General features: G+C 41.6%; 1 protein-coding gene across 1 annotated transcript; it reads right to left on the bottom strand.

Annotated features, from left to right (window-relative positions):
* Positions 1-271: 271 nt before the first annotated feature.
* On the bottom strand, positions 272-14,499 carry prox2 (prospero homeobox 2). The gene is made up of 4 exons (XM_029713541.1): positions 12,923-14,499; positions 11,121-11,228; positions 9,433-9,627; positions 272-1,212 (listed from the first exon to the last, which is right to left on the bottom strand). Exons 1-4 carry the CDS (start codon positions 14,483-14,485, stop codon positions 1,045-1,047), a joined length of 2,034 nt encoding a protein of 677 aa, XP_029569401.1. The 5' UTR covers positions 14,486-14,499; the 3' UTR covers positions 272-1,044.
* Between the last annotated feature and the right edge of the window lie 3,053 nt (positions 14,500-17,552).

Here is a 17,552-nt window from a genome sequence, read left to right on the forward strand (position 1 = left end):
GACTTTAAACAGATGTCTTTATGACATGGATTAGTGGCACCTTAGCGGCTCGGAATTGAGGCAGAATACTTTCAATGTGGTGTTACAAACAGTAGTAGTACAAATATGAACTATATTTACTAAATGTTTGGTGATGCCTGAAATGAATTGTGAAATAATTCAATAAATTAAAATTGTGATTATTTCCATCTATTTATATTTAAGTCATTTTATTAGACAACCTCATCCATAGTGACTTACAATCAGTGTGTGAAAAAAAAACCTCTCAAGATGAAGTAAGTGCAGCTTTATTCTATCAGCAGGACTATCAAATAACCACTCAGAATATGGTGTCTATGGAATTGAGTTGACAATAGGCAATAGACTGTTTTGTGCCTAGAAATAGGCCCAAAACATCTAAACATAACTTTGTACTTTTTTGTACATACCATTTTTTCTCAAACAATTGGTTCTTTGTGGTCATTTGCAATATTTACATGCTATTAGGTTAATACATTTAGCGTATTGACATTTACATAAAACACTTGCTACAAAATAAAAATAAACTATTACCACAGTATGTCTTTCTCTCAGAATCATCCAAAACCGCATGTCCATTAGGAACCATAAGTCAAATATGTATAGAAACGACCATTTTGTTCACGTTTGTAAGTCTATCATACCTAGCAAGTACACTACAGTATTAAACCACTGCCCTTAAATATCACTACATCTACAAACATGCAACTACATCTTGTCTTAATTTAATCCCTATGGAGAGGCACAGACACACTACGATCTGCTGTCAGCTAAGTTTTAAAAAACTCCTAGGAGAGAGCTGGAGCAGTGCTATAAAGCTCACTGAGACTGTAAAAAGCTGTAAGTGCAGTAAGTAGGCTCCTATACTGCAGTGTATAATATGTAATTTACAACATAATTAATTTGTTCCTTGATTCTCTCACTAAAATCCAATTTATTGGCAAGACGTGTTAAATTAGCACTTATTGTCATTGTATGACTGCAAAATGTCCTTCCTTTCTCGAGCATGACTATTGTTTGCTCTGTCTATAGGCAGGTGGATGACTTGAACTCATCTGGGACATCACTGTCCAGTTTACAGATGACCTTGTAGATTGCCTTCTTCCAAGAGGGGTCAGAATCTTTGGCAGTTGAAATGGCGTTGAAAAACTCTTGGAGAGTAATTTCAGCAACCTCAAGGAATCTATCAGGAACCTGTTGGTAGAGAGATCAAACACAATGTTGTGCTTAAAGCCAAGTCTCAATGAATTACGTGCACTGAAACCAAGCAAAATCTAAACCAACGGCTTCTTTGATGTGAGTGACAAACCACCACAGTGGATGGGAGGTGTGTTGTCTCATTGTTTACATAACTCTTTTCTACAGTGCTCTGAACCAACACTGTGGAACCTGGACCTACATGCAGGGCCAGATTAAAACAGGAGTGAAGCCCCTGGGCCCAGGCTAATGGGGGGCCCAAGGGGAATCAAAAATAATAATAATGATAATAATAATAACAATAATAATAATACTGTGTATATATACAGTACCAGTCAAAAGTTTGGACGCACCTACTCATTTCAGGATTTGTCTTTATTTTTACAATTTTCAAAATTGTAGAATAATAGTGAAGACATCAAAACGATGCAATAACACATATGGGATCATGTAGTAACCAAAAAAGTGTTAAACAAATCAAAATATATTTTATATTTCAGATTCTTCAAAGTAGCTACCCAATGCCTTGATGGCAGCTTTGCACACTCTTGGCATTCTCTCAACCAGCTTCATGAGGTAGTCACCTGGAATGCATTTCAATTAACAGGTGTGCCTTGTTAAAAGTTACTTTTAACTTTTAGTAGGTGTGATGGTGTGGGGGTGCTTTGCTGGTGACACTGTCTGTGATTTATTTCGAATTCAAGGAACACTTAACCAGCATGGCTACCACAGCATTCTGCAGTGATACGCCATCCCATCTGGTTTGCACTTACTGTTGGTTTGCACTGGTTTGCACTTACTCATTGTCCTGTTTTTCAACAGGACAATGACCCAAAACACACCTCCAAGCTGTGACTACATGGAACTCTATTCCACATCAAGTAACTCATTCAAGCAGTAAAAATAGATTTTAAAAAAACAGATTTAAAAAAAAAACGTATGGAACAACACAAACATAGGCGCATACACACACACACGATAACACGCGCACTATACACACACATACACATGGATTTTGTACTGTATATATGTGGTAGTAGTGGAGTAGGGGCCTGAGGGCACACAGTCTGAATGTGTTGTTGTTGTCGTCGGGAATGGAGGACCAAAACGCAGCAGGAATGTGGATGCTCATCTTGTATTTATTTTAAAATAAAGTGAACACCAAAATAACAAAAACGAACAACTCACGAACAACAAAACAGTCTTGTCAGGCTCACACACGCAAAACAAGAAACAATCTCCCACAAACACTAAACCAAACACATACCCATAAATAGGACTGCCAATCAGAGGCAACGAGAAAACACCTGCCTCCAATTGAGAGTCCAACCCAAAAAAACAGACATAGAAATACAAAAAACCAGAGACCACATAGAAATACAAACATAGAACATTACCCAAAAACCCGGAAATAATAAATCAAACGCCCTACTAAATAAACCACCACCCCGAACCACATAAAACAAATACCCTCTGCCACGTCCTGACCAAACTACAATAACAAATAACCCTTATACTGGTCAGGACGTGACAGTTGTAATGTTTTAAAAATTGTATTAATTGCCTTAATTTTGCTGGACCCCAGGAAGAAGGTCCACACTCCACCATTTTGTATTTATTATGGGGATCCATAATAATAAATACAAAAATGGAGTGCTGCATCAAATGATCTGGCTTTCACAATCACCCGACCTCAACCCAATAGAGATGGTTTGGGATGAGTTGGACCGCAGAGTGAAGGAAAAGCAGCCAAAAAGTGCTCAGCATATATGGGAACAAGATCGTTGTAAAAGCATTTCTCATGGAGCTGGTTGAGAAAATGCCAAGAGTGAATGTGCAAAGCTGTCATCAAGGCAAAGGGTGGCTACTTTGAAGAATCTAAAATATAACTTATATTTTGATTTGTTTAACACTTTTTTGGTTATTACATGATTCCATATATGTTATTTCTTAGTTACAATGCAATGTAGAAAATAGTTTAAAAAAATAAAGAAAACCCTTGAATGTGTACAGTTGAAGTTGGAAGTTCACATACAGCTTAACCATACACATTTAAACTCAGTATTTCACAATTCCTGACATTTAATCCTAGTAAAAATTCCCTGTTTTAGTTCAGTTAGGATCACCACTTTATTTTAAGAATGTGAAATGTCAGAATAATAGTAGAGAGAATGATTTATTTCAGCTTTTATTTCTTTCATCACATTCCCAGTGGGTCAGAAGTTTACATACACTCAATTAGTATTTGGTAGCATTGCCTTTAAATTGTTTAACTTGGGTCAAATATTTCGGGTTGCCTTCCACAAGCTTCCCACAATAAGTTGAATTTTGGCCCATTCCTCCTGACAGAGCTGGCGTAACTGAGTCAGGTTTATAGGCCTCCTTGCTCACACACACTTTTTCAGTTCTGCCCATAAATATTCTATAGGATTGAAGTCAGGGCTTTGTGATGGCCACTCCAATACCTTGACTTTGTTGTCCTTAAGCCATTTTGCCACAACTTTGGAAGTATACTTGGGGTCATTGACCATTTGGAAGACCCATTTGTGACCAAGCTTTAACTTCCTGACTGATGTCTTGAGATGTTGCTTCAATAGATCCACATCATTTTCCTTCTCATGATGCCATCTATTTTGTGAAGTGCACCAGTCCCTCCTGCAGCAAAGCACCCCCACAACATGATGCTGCCACCCCTGTGCTTCACGGTTGGGATGGTATTCTTCGGCTTGCAAGCCTCCCCATTTTTACTCCAAACATAACGATGGTCATTATGGCAAAACATTTCTATTTTTGTTTCCTCAGACCAGAGGACAATTCTCCAAAAAGTGCAATCTTTGTCCCAATGTGCAGTTGCAAACCGTAGTCTGGCTTTTTTTATGGTGGTTTTGGAGCAGTGGCTTCTTCCTTGCTGAGCGGCCGTTCAGGTTATGTCGATATAGGACTCGTTTTACTGTGATAGATACTTTTGTACCTATTTCCTCCAGCATCATCACAAGGTTCTTTGCTGTTGTTCTGGGACTGATTTGCACTTTCGCACCAAAGTACGTTCATCTCTAGGAGACAGAATGCGTCTCCTTCCTGAGCGGTATGACGGCTGCTTACTTGCTTACTATTGTTTGTACAGATGAACGTGGTACTTTCAGGCGTTTGGAAATTGTTCCCAAGGATGAACCAGACCTGTGGAGGTCTACAATTTTTTTCTGAGGTCTTGGCTGATTTCTTTTGATTTTCACATGATGTCAAGCAGAGGCACTGAGTTTGAAGGTAGGCCTTGAAATACATCAACAGGTACACCTCCAATTGAATCAAATGATGTTAATTAGCCTATCCGAAGCTTCTAAAGCCATGACATCATTTTCTGTAATTTTCCAAGCTGTTTAAAGGCACAGTCAACTTAGTGTATGTAAACTTCTGACCCACTGGAATTGTGATACAGTGAATTATAAGTGAAATAATCTATCTGTAAACAATTGTTGGAAAAATTACTTGTGTCATGCACAAAGTAGATGTCCTAATCGACTTGCCAAAACTATAGTTTGTTAACAAGAAATTTGTGGAGTGGTTGAAAAACGAGTTTTAATGACTCCAACCTAAGTGTATGTAAACTTCCGACTTCAACTGTAGGTGTGTCCAAACTTTTGACTGGTACTGTATATACTGTATATATTATATATACAGTATATATTATATATGTGGTATATATATATAATTTTTTTTTTACTGCAACCACCAACCACAGGAAAAACCCGTTCTCAATGAGTGTAGACAGCCTTAACACAAGCACATACAGGTATCTGCCAATATAAAGGAAACCCCAACATAGAGTCTCTTAAAAGGATGTTGGCAGAACAGCTTCAGTGCACCTTGGCATAGACTCTACAAGTGGACCTAAACCATGCCAGGAAAGTATTCAGACCCCTACCCTTTTTACACATGTTGTTAAGTTACAGCCTTATTCTAAAGTGGATTAAATAAATAAAAAAATACACACAATACCCCATAATGTCAAAGTGAAAGTAGTTTTGTAGACATTTTTGCGAATGTATTAAATATTAAAAACAGAAATACCTTATTTACATAAGTTTTCAGACCCTTTGCTATGAGAATCAAAAATTGAGCTCAGGTGCATCCTTTTTCCATTGATCATCCTTGAATTGTTTCTACAACTTGATTGGAGTCCACCTGTGGTAAATTAAATTCACTGGACATGATTTAGAAAGGCACACACCTGTCTATATTAGGTCCCACAGTTGTCAGTGCATGTCCGAGCAAAAACCAAGCCATGAGGTTAAAGGAATTGTCCGTAGAGCTCCGAGACAGGATTGTGTCATTTCTGCCGCATTGAAGGTCCCCAAGAACACAGTGGCCTTCATCAATCTTAAATGGAAGAATTTTGGAACCACCAAGACTCTTCCTAGAGCTGTCCGCCCGGCCAAACAATCGGGGGAGAAAGGCCTTGGTCAGGGAGGTGACCAAGAACCTGATGGTCACTCTGACAGAGCTCCATAGATCCTCTGAGAGATGGGAGAACCTTCCAGAAGGACAACCATCTCTGCAGCATTCCACCAGTCAGGCATTTATGGTAGAGTGGCCAGACGGAAACCACTCCTCAGTAAAAGGCACATGACAGCCCGCTTGGAGTTTGCCAAAAGGCACCTAAAGGACTCTGACCATGAGAAACAAGAATCTCTGGTCTGATGAAACCAAGATTGAACTCTTTGGCCTGAATGCCAAGCGTCACGTCTGGAGGAAACTTGGCACCATCCCTACAGTGAAGCATGGTGGTGGCAGCATCATGCTGTGGGGATGTTTTTCAGTGGCAGGGACTGGGAGACTAGTCAGGATTGTGGGAACAATGAACTGAGCAAAGTACAGAGAGACCCTTGATGAGAACCTGCTCCAGAGCGGGTTGGGGCGAAGGTTCACCTTCCAACAGGACAACGGCCCTAAGCACCCATCCAAGACAATGCAGGTGGCTTCGGGACAAGTTCCTGAATGTCCTTGAGTCTCCCAAACAGAGATCGGACTTGAACCAGATCGAACATCTCTGGAGAGATCTGAAAATAGCTGTACAGTAACGCTCCCCATCCAACATGACAGGGCTTGAGAGGATCGGCAGAGAAGAATGAGTGAACCTCCCCAAATACAGGTGTGCCAAGCTGGTAGCGTCATACCCAAGAAGACTCGAGGCTGTAATTGCTGCCAAAGGTCCTTCAACAAAGTACTGAGTAAATGTGATATTTAAGTTTTTTAATAACTTGTTTTTGCTTTGTCATTATGGGGTATAGTGTGTAGATTGATGAGAGAAATAAACAATTTTATAAATTTTAGAACAAGGCCGTAACGTAACAAAATGTGGGAAAAAATCAAGGGGTCTGAATAATTTCCGAATGCACTGTATACTTTATATGCCTCATTGACTAAAGTGTTTCCTTTATTTTGGCAGTTACCAGTATGTCTACTGTTGGGAAGACTGCAGTTTTGGCAGCATGCGCTAAATTTACAGCTTGTTGCATTGTGGCCATAGACATATAATCCATAGAAGGGTTTAGTAACTTCTTATCCTGGCAATTTGACTGTTAAACTCATGGGTACAGTAGCAATGGATACCAGTCCTGACTTGAATGGGAACTGCCATCTATGTATTATTTTTCTATGGTTGGTTGCGGCTTTCGGTTTGCCTTGCAGATTTCAAAATATAATCGCGGGTAAAACGTACAGTTTGGAAAGCAAAGTTTGGGGTGCCTATAAAAAAAACAAAGCCCCGGGGTCTATGATTTCTTAATCCGGCCCTGCCTACAAGGACATTTTTAACACCCTTACTCACTTCAAAACAGACAGCTCCTTCACACTTTGTTCTCTATGCTCATAAAACAAATACAATGTCAGAATCATTAGCTGTCTGTAGTGGGATTCTGCTTTGACTTTGTAGCCTTGTTGCCTTCAACTTAGCTGTTCGGAAAGAGAGAAATCACCAAGCCTTCCCAGGAATTTCACCCTGTTCTCAACACAGATCAACACAGATCAGGCTTGGATGCTGGGACAAGAATCTATTCGGTGCCATTATTTCCCATACACCAGCTAACAGTCCAGTTGTTGGCATAACTTTTTTTTTCTCATCTCCCGACACAAAGCATCCCTGGGAAAGGAATGTCTTAGTCCCAAGGTAAAGAAAACGGTCTTGGTTCTTTCCCACCAATCAGCCTTCTCCCTCGGAATTCACAGCATCTTTCTCAGCATTCCGCATCAGTAGCAATCTGAGCCTCGCTCAGGCGTACTGGTCCTCTAATCCCGAGTTGTTTTAGTGGGATTCTGCAGCTTCCTCTTCCCACAGTTTGATAAAGCATTGCTCTAGAGTTTAGATAATGGCTGCAAAGGCTGTGCAGCCACAGGTGCAGTGACACATGTGTCAGGGCAAGGACACAGTCATACGTGACCACAACTAGGAGATAGCTGACCAGACCAGAACCACAGAGGTAGAAGATAGCTGACCAGACCAGATCCACAGAGGTAGTAGATTACTGACCAGACCAGATCCACAGAGGTAGGAGATAGCTGACCAGACCAGATCCACCGAGGTAGGAGAATACTGACCAGACCAGAACCACAGAGGTAGGAGATAGCTGACCAGACCAGAACCACAGAGGTAGAAGATAGCTGACCAGACCAGATCCACCGAGGTAGGAGATTACTGACCAGACCAGAACCACAGAGGTAGGAGATAGCTGACCAGACCAGAACCACAGAGGTAGGAGATTACTGACCAGACCAGATCCACAGAGGTAGGAGATAACTGACCAGACCAGAACTACAGAGGTAGGAGATTACTGACCAGACCAGAACCACAGAGGTAGGAGATTACTGACCAGACCAGATCCACAGAGGTAGGAGAATACTGACCAGACCAGATCCACAGAGGTAGGAGATTACTGACCAGACCAGAACCACAGAGGTAGGGAGATAGCTGACCAGACCAGAACCACAGAGGTAGGAGATTACTGACCAGGCCAGATCCACAGAGGTAGGAGAATACTGACCAGACCAGAACCACAGAGGTAGGAGATAGCTGACCAGACCAGAACCACAGAGGTAGAAGATAGCTGACCAGACCAGATCCACCGAGGTAGGAGATTACTGACCAGACCAGAACCACAGAGGTAGGAGATAGCTGACCAGACCAGAACCACAGAGGTAGGAGATTACTGACCAGACCAGATCCACAGAGGTAGGAGATAACTGACCAGACCAGAACTACAGAGGTAGGAGATTACTGACCAGACCAGAACCACAGAGGTAGGAGATTACTGACCAGACCAGATCCACAGAGGTAGGAGAATACTGACCAGACCAGATCCACAGAGGTAGGAGATTACTGACCAGACCAGAACCACAGAGGTAGGGAGATAGCTGACCAGACCAGAACCACAGAGGTAGGAGATTACTGACCAGGCCAGATCCACAGAGGTAGGAGAATACTGACCAGGCCAGATCCACAGAGGTAGGAGATTACTGACCAGACCAGAACCACAGAGGTAGGGAGATAGCTGACCAGACCAGAACCACAGAGGTAGGAGATTACTGACCAGGCCAGATCCACAGAGGTAGGAGAATACTGACCAGGCCAGATCCACAGAGGTAGGAGAATACTGACCAGACCAGAACCACAGAGGTAGGGAGATAGCTGACCAGACCAGAACCACAGAGGTAGGAGATTACTGACCAGGCCAGATCCACAGAGGTAGGAGAATACTGACCAGGCCAGATCCACAGAGGTAGGAGAATACTGACCAGACCAGATCAGGAACAGGTTACTGAGAGGAGAATTCTCTGATATGCTAATGAAGGTGTATTACCCTAATACTACATCAATGTGTAATTTATCACATTCCTGCCTAAACAACTATTGTTTTCCTCACTTTATGACTCATTTTAGTTTCAGGGCAAAAAGCACAGCATTGGCTGCATCAACCGAGGAGTGCTGATGAAAGCAGAATGAACACACTGTTCCCATACATAAAGATAATTCAGTCAGCATTGACCATATTTTCTTTGAATACGTGTTGCAATTTACTTTGGAAAGGGAGGATGCTAATCTAATATGTAATAATCTAAAATCATGGAAAAACATTGACGAGCTTACATACAGTATATAGTTACATTGGATATCAGGGGAGGAGCTGACCATACATATGGTAAGATAAACACATTTTGACTTACCTGGAAGTCATTGGCTTTGTTGTAGTGCATGTTGAGGGCTCTGAACAGCTCAGAGTCTCTGCTGATGGACATGTCTTTCACATCATTGACCCCGTCCACTATGGCCTGGCGGGCAAACTTCTCCATCTGGATGTAGTAGAACTCCCGGAAGTTACTGAACCACTTGATGAGCTGAGAGGTGATGCACCGATTGAACTAGAGACACAAGGGGACAACAAGTTGAGAAAAATTTACTGACATCGTTTACGTGTCTTTATCGACCAAATAACCAAGTTGATGCAAGACGATCGAGAACCTACTCTGTGTCAAAACCGTGTCTTCTATCTTTTTCATATCCACTTACAAATCTGAGCTGGAATATAAATGTGTTGTTTTGGGTAAAACAAGTGAATAAAAATCTATATTCAGTATGTACATAGTCGACAATCACCCAACCTCAACCCAATTGAGATGGTTTGGGACGAATTGGACCTCAGACTGAAGGAAAAGCAGCCAACAAGTGCTCAGCATATGTGGGAACTCCTTCAAGACTGTTGGAAAAGCATTCCTCATGAAGCTCGTTGAGAGAATGCCAAGAGTGTGCAAAGCTGTCATCAAGGCAAAGGGTGACTACTTTGAAGAATCTAAAATCTAAAATATATTTTGGGGTTACTACGTGATTCCATATGTGTTATTTCATTGTTTTTGATGTCTTCACTATTATTCTACAATGTAGAGAATAGTACAAATAAAGTAAAACCCTTGAATGAGTAGGTGTGTCCACATTTTGACTAGTACTGTATGCAAGCAATATGGATTGTGTTGGTCTGTCATTTTATTCAACGTTAATTGCTCTGATCTTTTCCCACCAACTTACTGAATTAAAAAACATCTGTCAAAGCCGTGTGTTTCTAAACTCAGTCTTGACATTAGCCTGGTTATTCTATCTCTTCATCCAGAAAGAAAGAAAAAAACGCCCAAGGGCTGGGCAGGCATCAAAGACGTTTATTTTCTCTGCTGCTATCGGACAGTGAGAAAGCCACAGTGCAGCGCAAGGACAGAAGGAAGCTTCCCTCTCAGTGACTCTGCCTGATAGGATGGAATCAGACACCAGGATTAGAACTGTCTTTTGTTCAGTGCCACTTCCCACCACAGGGTCGTGGGCAAGGAGGAGACGCAGTGGGCTGCTGGCTGCAGGCCTCCCTTATGACCCTAGGGTCAGATAGAGTAGTGTGGAGGGCAGGCCTGGGCCCCAGACACAGACTGGCCCTAGCAGGACATGTACCGGCCACGGTGGAAGGAGAGGGGACAGGAGAGGAAACACACAGGGCACACAGAAATACAGGATGCTGTGGTTAGGCCCAGTGCTCGCCTCACAGCCTGCGTGCGTGCATGTCTAAAACCTGCCCTGTACTGACGCAGAACAACAGTGGCTTTATTACAGTCTTTTGTCGCACCATTTGCTGACTAGAGTGGCTTTTTAAAGAAAGAACGCCCCTCTATCTCCCTAGTCTATACCCCAGGACATGCTACTGGCTTAACAGCTTTGTTTTTCTAAGCCATGTGTTCTTTTGTTTCCTTCCTCCGACCTACTGCTCATTCTGTCCCAAAAATACATCAACAAGTATTCTGCAGGCAAATAGGGTGAACATAGAACAAACCCATTAACATTAAATAACATAATGTTAATTAATATTGTGTTAGCTTACCTTGACATCGGGAAAGAAGGTTTTCAGCACATTGGAGCTGGGATAACGGGTGTAGAAGAACATCAGCTTAGCTTTCTTCAGATGGTTGGGGGTTAGGCCTTCCTGAATGTGTCAATGTGTTAAGGCCACAAGTTCTGTCAGTCGATCACAATTAAATACAGTTCACATACACTGTAAAAAGTGTTAATAGATTAGAATACGGAATTGCCTCTTTCTCCAATTAAAATGAATGACACTAAATAACAGCTCTGTGGTAACCAGGAAGTCAATAATGACCCTACAACATTATGAACTAGATTAGGGATTTGAATTAGTCACTGCGGCTCTTACCCCTAATGCCTAGCGGTGGTGATGGTGATTGTTTGGGAAATGATTTGAATAGTAGCTAGTTTACTTGATCATTTGAAGACATCTTCCAGCTAGAAACGTTGCTTGAAGTATGATTTTTTTAGTATTAATCTGGTTCATCATGTTACAAATAAAATCATACCTATTCTATTCAACTAGATCTTCAGAGGCCTTTCTTTCTGTAGCCCACGGCCACGCTTTAGGTAATACTTCCTTATCAGCAGGTCACAGCACACTATACATTTATTAGGGAATCCTACCTTTGAAATAAGGAAGTTGGAATGAAAGATTGATGAGAAATTGTTCAAAGAGAACCACAGCTCTTTGTACAGTAAAGATAAAGCATATCCTCAGAGAGCCTAATACAATTCTTCTCCAAATCCTTACAACTAAGGACAATGACCACTTCTGACCACGGGCACAATCTTCACATCACTTAGAGTTGTTCAGTAGAGGTGAAAAAGAAAAATGGCACAGGAGTTGGCTTACTACAGTTTACCTGTGATGTGCCGGTAACATATCCAAAGATCAAACACTGCTAAACAGCAGCAGCAGGGGACTATTAGCATGTTTCTATCATAATGATTATGGAAATAATTATTAATATGTTTCGTTTGACAATGTGATTATATTAATTTATGATTAAAGCGATCATAATCATGATAAAATGCAGAGTGGTGTCATTGAATATACTCTCACTGGATTACATTTATTGTTGGAATGTTTTTCGTGTGTATAAACACATCTTTTGATGGCTGTGTATGTATCCTATATATACTCAAGAAGACAAGTGTTCTGGTAGGGAGGCACTTCTGCTTTCCACAGGCACTCAGCTCTGACCTTTCAGATGCACTCCTATCACACTGATGATAGAGAAATATATTCTGCACCTTTTCAAGTCTGAAAAAACACTGTTTCCTGGACAGAAACAGAAGCTTTCTCTGCCTTTGAAAATTGGCTTTTGTTCCTGACAATTCTTATCAAAGCTTTGTATTCCTTTTTATTTGTCTTTTTCTAGTCTTAAAGTCATTACTCTGCTCAGATTAAAGAAGATGCTATAATTTTATTTTGGGTTAGCGAGATCAAAGAAAAAATGATCCTTGAAGTCTGTATTAATGGAACTGCGCATGCTGCATTGAACGTCAACGAATCATTGTTCAATTGGGAAGGCAAAACAGAGGGAGTTTGTATAGTGAATTTTATAATGAATGTAGATACATAATATCAGATAACTCAATATTAGTAAACACATCTAGGATTATTAATACAGTGTACATAATGCTCTATGTCATTATGTCAGTGAAAGAAAATAGATATTCTATGGAGCATTTAATGCATACATCCATAGATTATATACTTATAAATGCAATTCTACATTACTAAATCTATATGCTGACAAATGTTAGCTGGAACACTACCACGCTATGAGATCTTTTAGGCCAGTAAAAGGATATATTCAGAGACATGTAGGAGTTTCTCTCTGCCATGCTCTGCATGTCCCCACACTCCATCTTGACGTGAGGGAGACACAGACTGTCCACGGTCACTGGTCCCAGGCCTGATGTGCGAGGGTGGTGGGTCAGGTGGCTGGATGTCACTTTGGACCTCATGGCGATGGCATCCCAGGGCAGCTCCACCGAGTCTGGGGAGGTTCTGCCCATGGATGGGGGCACGCATGGGAGACCTCCGAAGTTAGTGTGGGACCCGTATTTGAGGAGGTGTTCCAGGATTTGACTGTCATGGAGAGGTGTGCTGTAGTTAAACTGGAATGGAGACTGGTGTAAGGGGTAGGGCCTCTTCACCGTCGGGGTAACTGAGCTAAGCTGGCTTAGGAGCGGCTTACGGACCACAAGAGACAGAGCCTCGGTCTGATCCTCAGGGCTGCAAGGCTCAGTGCTCTCGTAGTACTCTAGAGCCTGGGGTTTGGCTGTCTCCTCAGTGTGTGATTGCTCCTGGTTACAGGCTACCTGGCTCTTCCTCTCAACTCCCACGTCGATGTTCTCCGGGGTGTGACACATGCGCTGATAAGATGACTGGTTGAGCCCCGTGGAGGAGAGTTTCTTGAACACCATATCTACACTCTCACTCACCGCTTTGGAGAGCTCATGCTTCAGAGTCTCCTGTAGGTTCTTGCCTTCCTTTTGATGTGTCAGAAAACTTCCGTCTTTCTTCACCCTGTCCTTACAGTCCCCTTTTGCTCTGTCATGCTTCCTCTCCAACTCCTCATCCATGTTTATACGGAACCCAGACTCTTTGCTTGCTGTGGTGTCATCATGTTTTGCGGTGCTGGCTGTGCCTGTGCCATCTCTGTCCTCACGCTCAGTGTCTTCCTGGTTATAAACCTGCAAGAACTTCTCCTGGAGCTGTCTCAGGAGCCTCTGCATGCTCTGGAGCTGCTCCTTGAGCTTGTGGCACTCTTCATCCTTACTGCTGCTGCCACTGCTGCTACTGCTGCCTCTGTTAGCCGGTGCAGCAGCATTGAGACTGTGCTCCTGATGCTGGGGGAGCCTCTGTTTGCGTTTGTTCTCCCTGTAGGCCTCTCTAGCCTCCCTGGTGTCTGACACGGCCCTTTCACTGTCCCCATGGAGCCTGCTGTTGGGAGAGCCTGCCATGCCTCGGATGATGTTCTCCACACGGGCACGCTTGGCCTGGAGGTGATCACTCAGCGGCCTGTCCCCCTCAGGGCTGGCTCCGTTTGAGAGGTGACTGCCTGGGGATGCAAATTCCGCCGTGCTGTCCTTGGAGGAGACACTGCTCTGGTCCTCCTGACTGGAGTCAGCCATGGTGGAGCTGGACACAGCCGAGGTCGGTAGGTAGAAGTGGCTTTCGTCCAGAGCCCTCTTGTTTTGGACGGTTTTGCGCAGGAGGTGGGAAATGATGGATCCATTGGAGTATGAGGTTAGAGGCTCATCGTACATGTTTCTGCGGAAGCAGGGGATCATGAGCTCAGCCTTGTCATCCTCCACACCGACGTCACTGGGGTTGTGCATGTTCTGGTCGGGAAGGCTTAGGTTCATGCTCACTGTGAACCTTTTTATTGCTGTGTCGGGACACCTTAGAGTGAGTCACAATGAGATGAATGGACCACAGACTGCTCTGGATATGCAGGTATCTGAAAAGCAAAGGATAAAACCTGAATAGACCATAAATCTCTTATTCAGCACAGCATCTATAGCACAGGGTATATCTGTGAACAGTATGCAACACTTAACAATATTTGGGGTTCAAATTGTTGTGTTTTGGGGAAAGTAGAAAGCACAAGTACAAGTTAAACCTACAGAACATAGAGCAGAGGGCTTGCATCAGAACACTTCGGTTACTAAATGTCAATAGATAATGCTCCCTCATTTCTCTATTACATGCCACTTAAATGATATTCAACAGAGTTGTATATATATGAATGTATATAATCATGTTGGGAAACAATAATCTGCTTCTTCCATTATGCTTATGACACCTTAAAGAAGTGATGCACAGAAATAAACTGTTATTTAAAATAATTTTAAATATAATGTAATATGTGATCCTGCCATTTCATATTTAGAACTTGAAATTTAATCTGTGATCTTATAATCACTACCTCAGTTAACAAACTTGTTATTACATATTCATAGCATGGAATGGAATGGCAAGGGCCCGTAGATCATTATTTGAAGATCCTCAGATGTATAAGAGAAATCTCTAAGAAGTCAAGGCACAGGGGAGTGCACAGTTGTGTCTCCCTTTCATCTTGGGTTGGACATAGTCAATATGAATGATAAAAAGAATAACAGTTTCACTCATGAAAGGTATTATTTAATCAGAATATGAAAGGCAAGAAAAGAAAAGATTCTGAAAAAACACACAAAGGATCAATCTACAGTACCAGTCAAAAGTTTTGACACACCTACTCATTCGAGGGTTTTTCTTTATTTTTACTATTTTCTACGTTGTAGAATAATCGTGAATACATCAACACTATGAAATAACACATAAGGAATCATGTAGTAACCAAAAAAGTATTAAAGAAATATATTTTATATTTGAGATTCTTCAAAGTAGCCACCCTTTGCCTTGATGACAGCATTGCACACTCATGGCATTCTCTCAACCAGCTTCATGAGGTAGTCACCTGGAATGCATTTCAATTAACAGGTGAGCCTTGTTAAAAGTTAATTTGTGGAATTTCTTTCCTTCTTAACGCATTTGAGCCAATCAGTTGTGTTGTGACAAGGTAGGGGTGGTATACAGAAGAAAACATTATTTGGTAAAAGACCAAGTCCATATTATGGCAAGAGCAGCTCAAATAAGCAAAGAGAAAAGACAGTCCATCATTACTTCAAGACAAGGAGGTCAGTCAATCCAGAAAATGTCAGTAAATTCAAGAACTTTGAAAGTTTCTTCAAGTGCAGTCGCAAAAACCATCCAGTGCTATGATGAAACTGTATCATGAGGACCACCACAGGAAAGGAAGACCCAGAGTTACCTCTGCTGCAGAGGATAAGTTCATTAGAGTTAACTGCAGCTCAGATTGCAGCCCAAATAAATGTTTCACAGAGTTCAAGTAACAGCATATCTCAACATCAACTGTTCAGAGGAGACTGCGTGAATCAGGCCTTCATGGTTGAATTGCTGCAAAGAAACCACTACTAAAGGACACCAATAATAAGAAGAGACTTGCTTGGGCCAAGAAACACGAGCAATGGACATTAGACCGGTGGAAATCTGCCCTTTGGACTGATGAGTCCAATTTAGATATTTTGGTTCAAACCGCCATATCTTTGTGAGACGCAGAGTATGTGAACAGATGATCTCCGCATGTGTGGTTCCCACCGTGAAGTATGGAAGAGGAGGTGTGATGGTGTGGGGATGCTTTGCTGGTGACACTGTCAGGGATTTATTTGGAATTCAAGGCATACTTAACCAGCATGGCTACCAAAGCATTCTGCAGCAATACACCATCCCATCTGGTTTGCGCTTAGTGGGACTATTGTTTGTTTTTCAACAGGACAATGACCCAAAACACACCTCCAGGCTGTGTAAGGGCTATTTGATCTTGAAGGAGAGTGATGGAGTGCTGCATCAGATGACCTGGCCTCCACAATCACCCGACCTCAACCCAATTGAGATGGTTTGGGATGAGTTGGACCGCAGAGTGAAGGAAACACAGCCAACAAGTGCTCAGCATATGTGGAAACTCCTTCAAGAATGCTAGAAAAGCATTCCTCATGAAGCTGGTTGAGAGAATGCCAAGAGTTTGCAAAGCTGTCATCAAGGCAAAGGGTGGTTACTTTGAAGAATTTACAACTATAAAATATATTTTGATTTGATTAACATTTTTTTGGTTACTACATGATTCCATATGTGTTATTTCATAGTTTTGATGTCTTCACTATTATTCTACAATGTAGAAAATAGTAAAAATAAAGAAAAACCCTTGAATGAGTACGTGTCTCCAAACTTTTGACTGGTACTGTATATTATTAAGAGGAAAATAAATGAATGAATGTTTTTATCTCTCATTTGCGTTCAATTGTAGTTTCTTTGTAAATTGATTTATTCCAATGTGTGGATCATGTTTTTGCATTTTTTTATCTCTGTAAAAACAGCATGTCAAGATAGCTAGTAAAAATGTCTCCTGGTAAAAACATCGATCAAATTTACCACAATTACTATTAATTACACATTACAAATGACGGACTTGCATTCTATAAAAACAACACACAATGAATGTATATTTCACCAAGCCCTCATGTGATAAATATTTTGTTTTACATAAGTGAGTAAATAGCCTTATAACCAGTACGAACATTTTCTTTCCAACAACTTTTTTTGGAGGGAGAAACACATCAAAATAAAAATACAAATACATTTCTGACCACTATGACTACAGAAAGTTGGAAAAATAGACATCCTCAATAAATACAGTGAAGTCATTCATATTCCACTTACAGCACGTCTTTAATGTATAATTTACAACACATTGCACATTGTGTAGGCTACCTGGTGTATGGCAGTGACTGAAGAACTGGTCATCTCCATACTTGATTTACAATTTGAGGATGGATTATTTGCCCTTTATTGGATGGAAACTATTTCTGTCGT

Source organism: Salmo trutta, chromosome 25 (assembly GCF_901001165.1).
Source record: "Salmo trutta chromosome 25, fSalTru1.1, whole genome shotgun sequence".
Taxonomy (NCBI): domain Eukaryota; kingdom Metazoa; phylum Chordata; class Actinopteri; order Salmoniformes; family Salmonidae; genus Salmo; species Salmo trutta.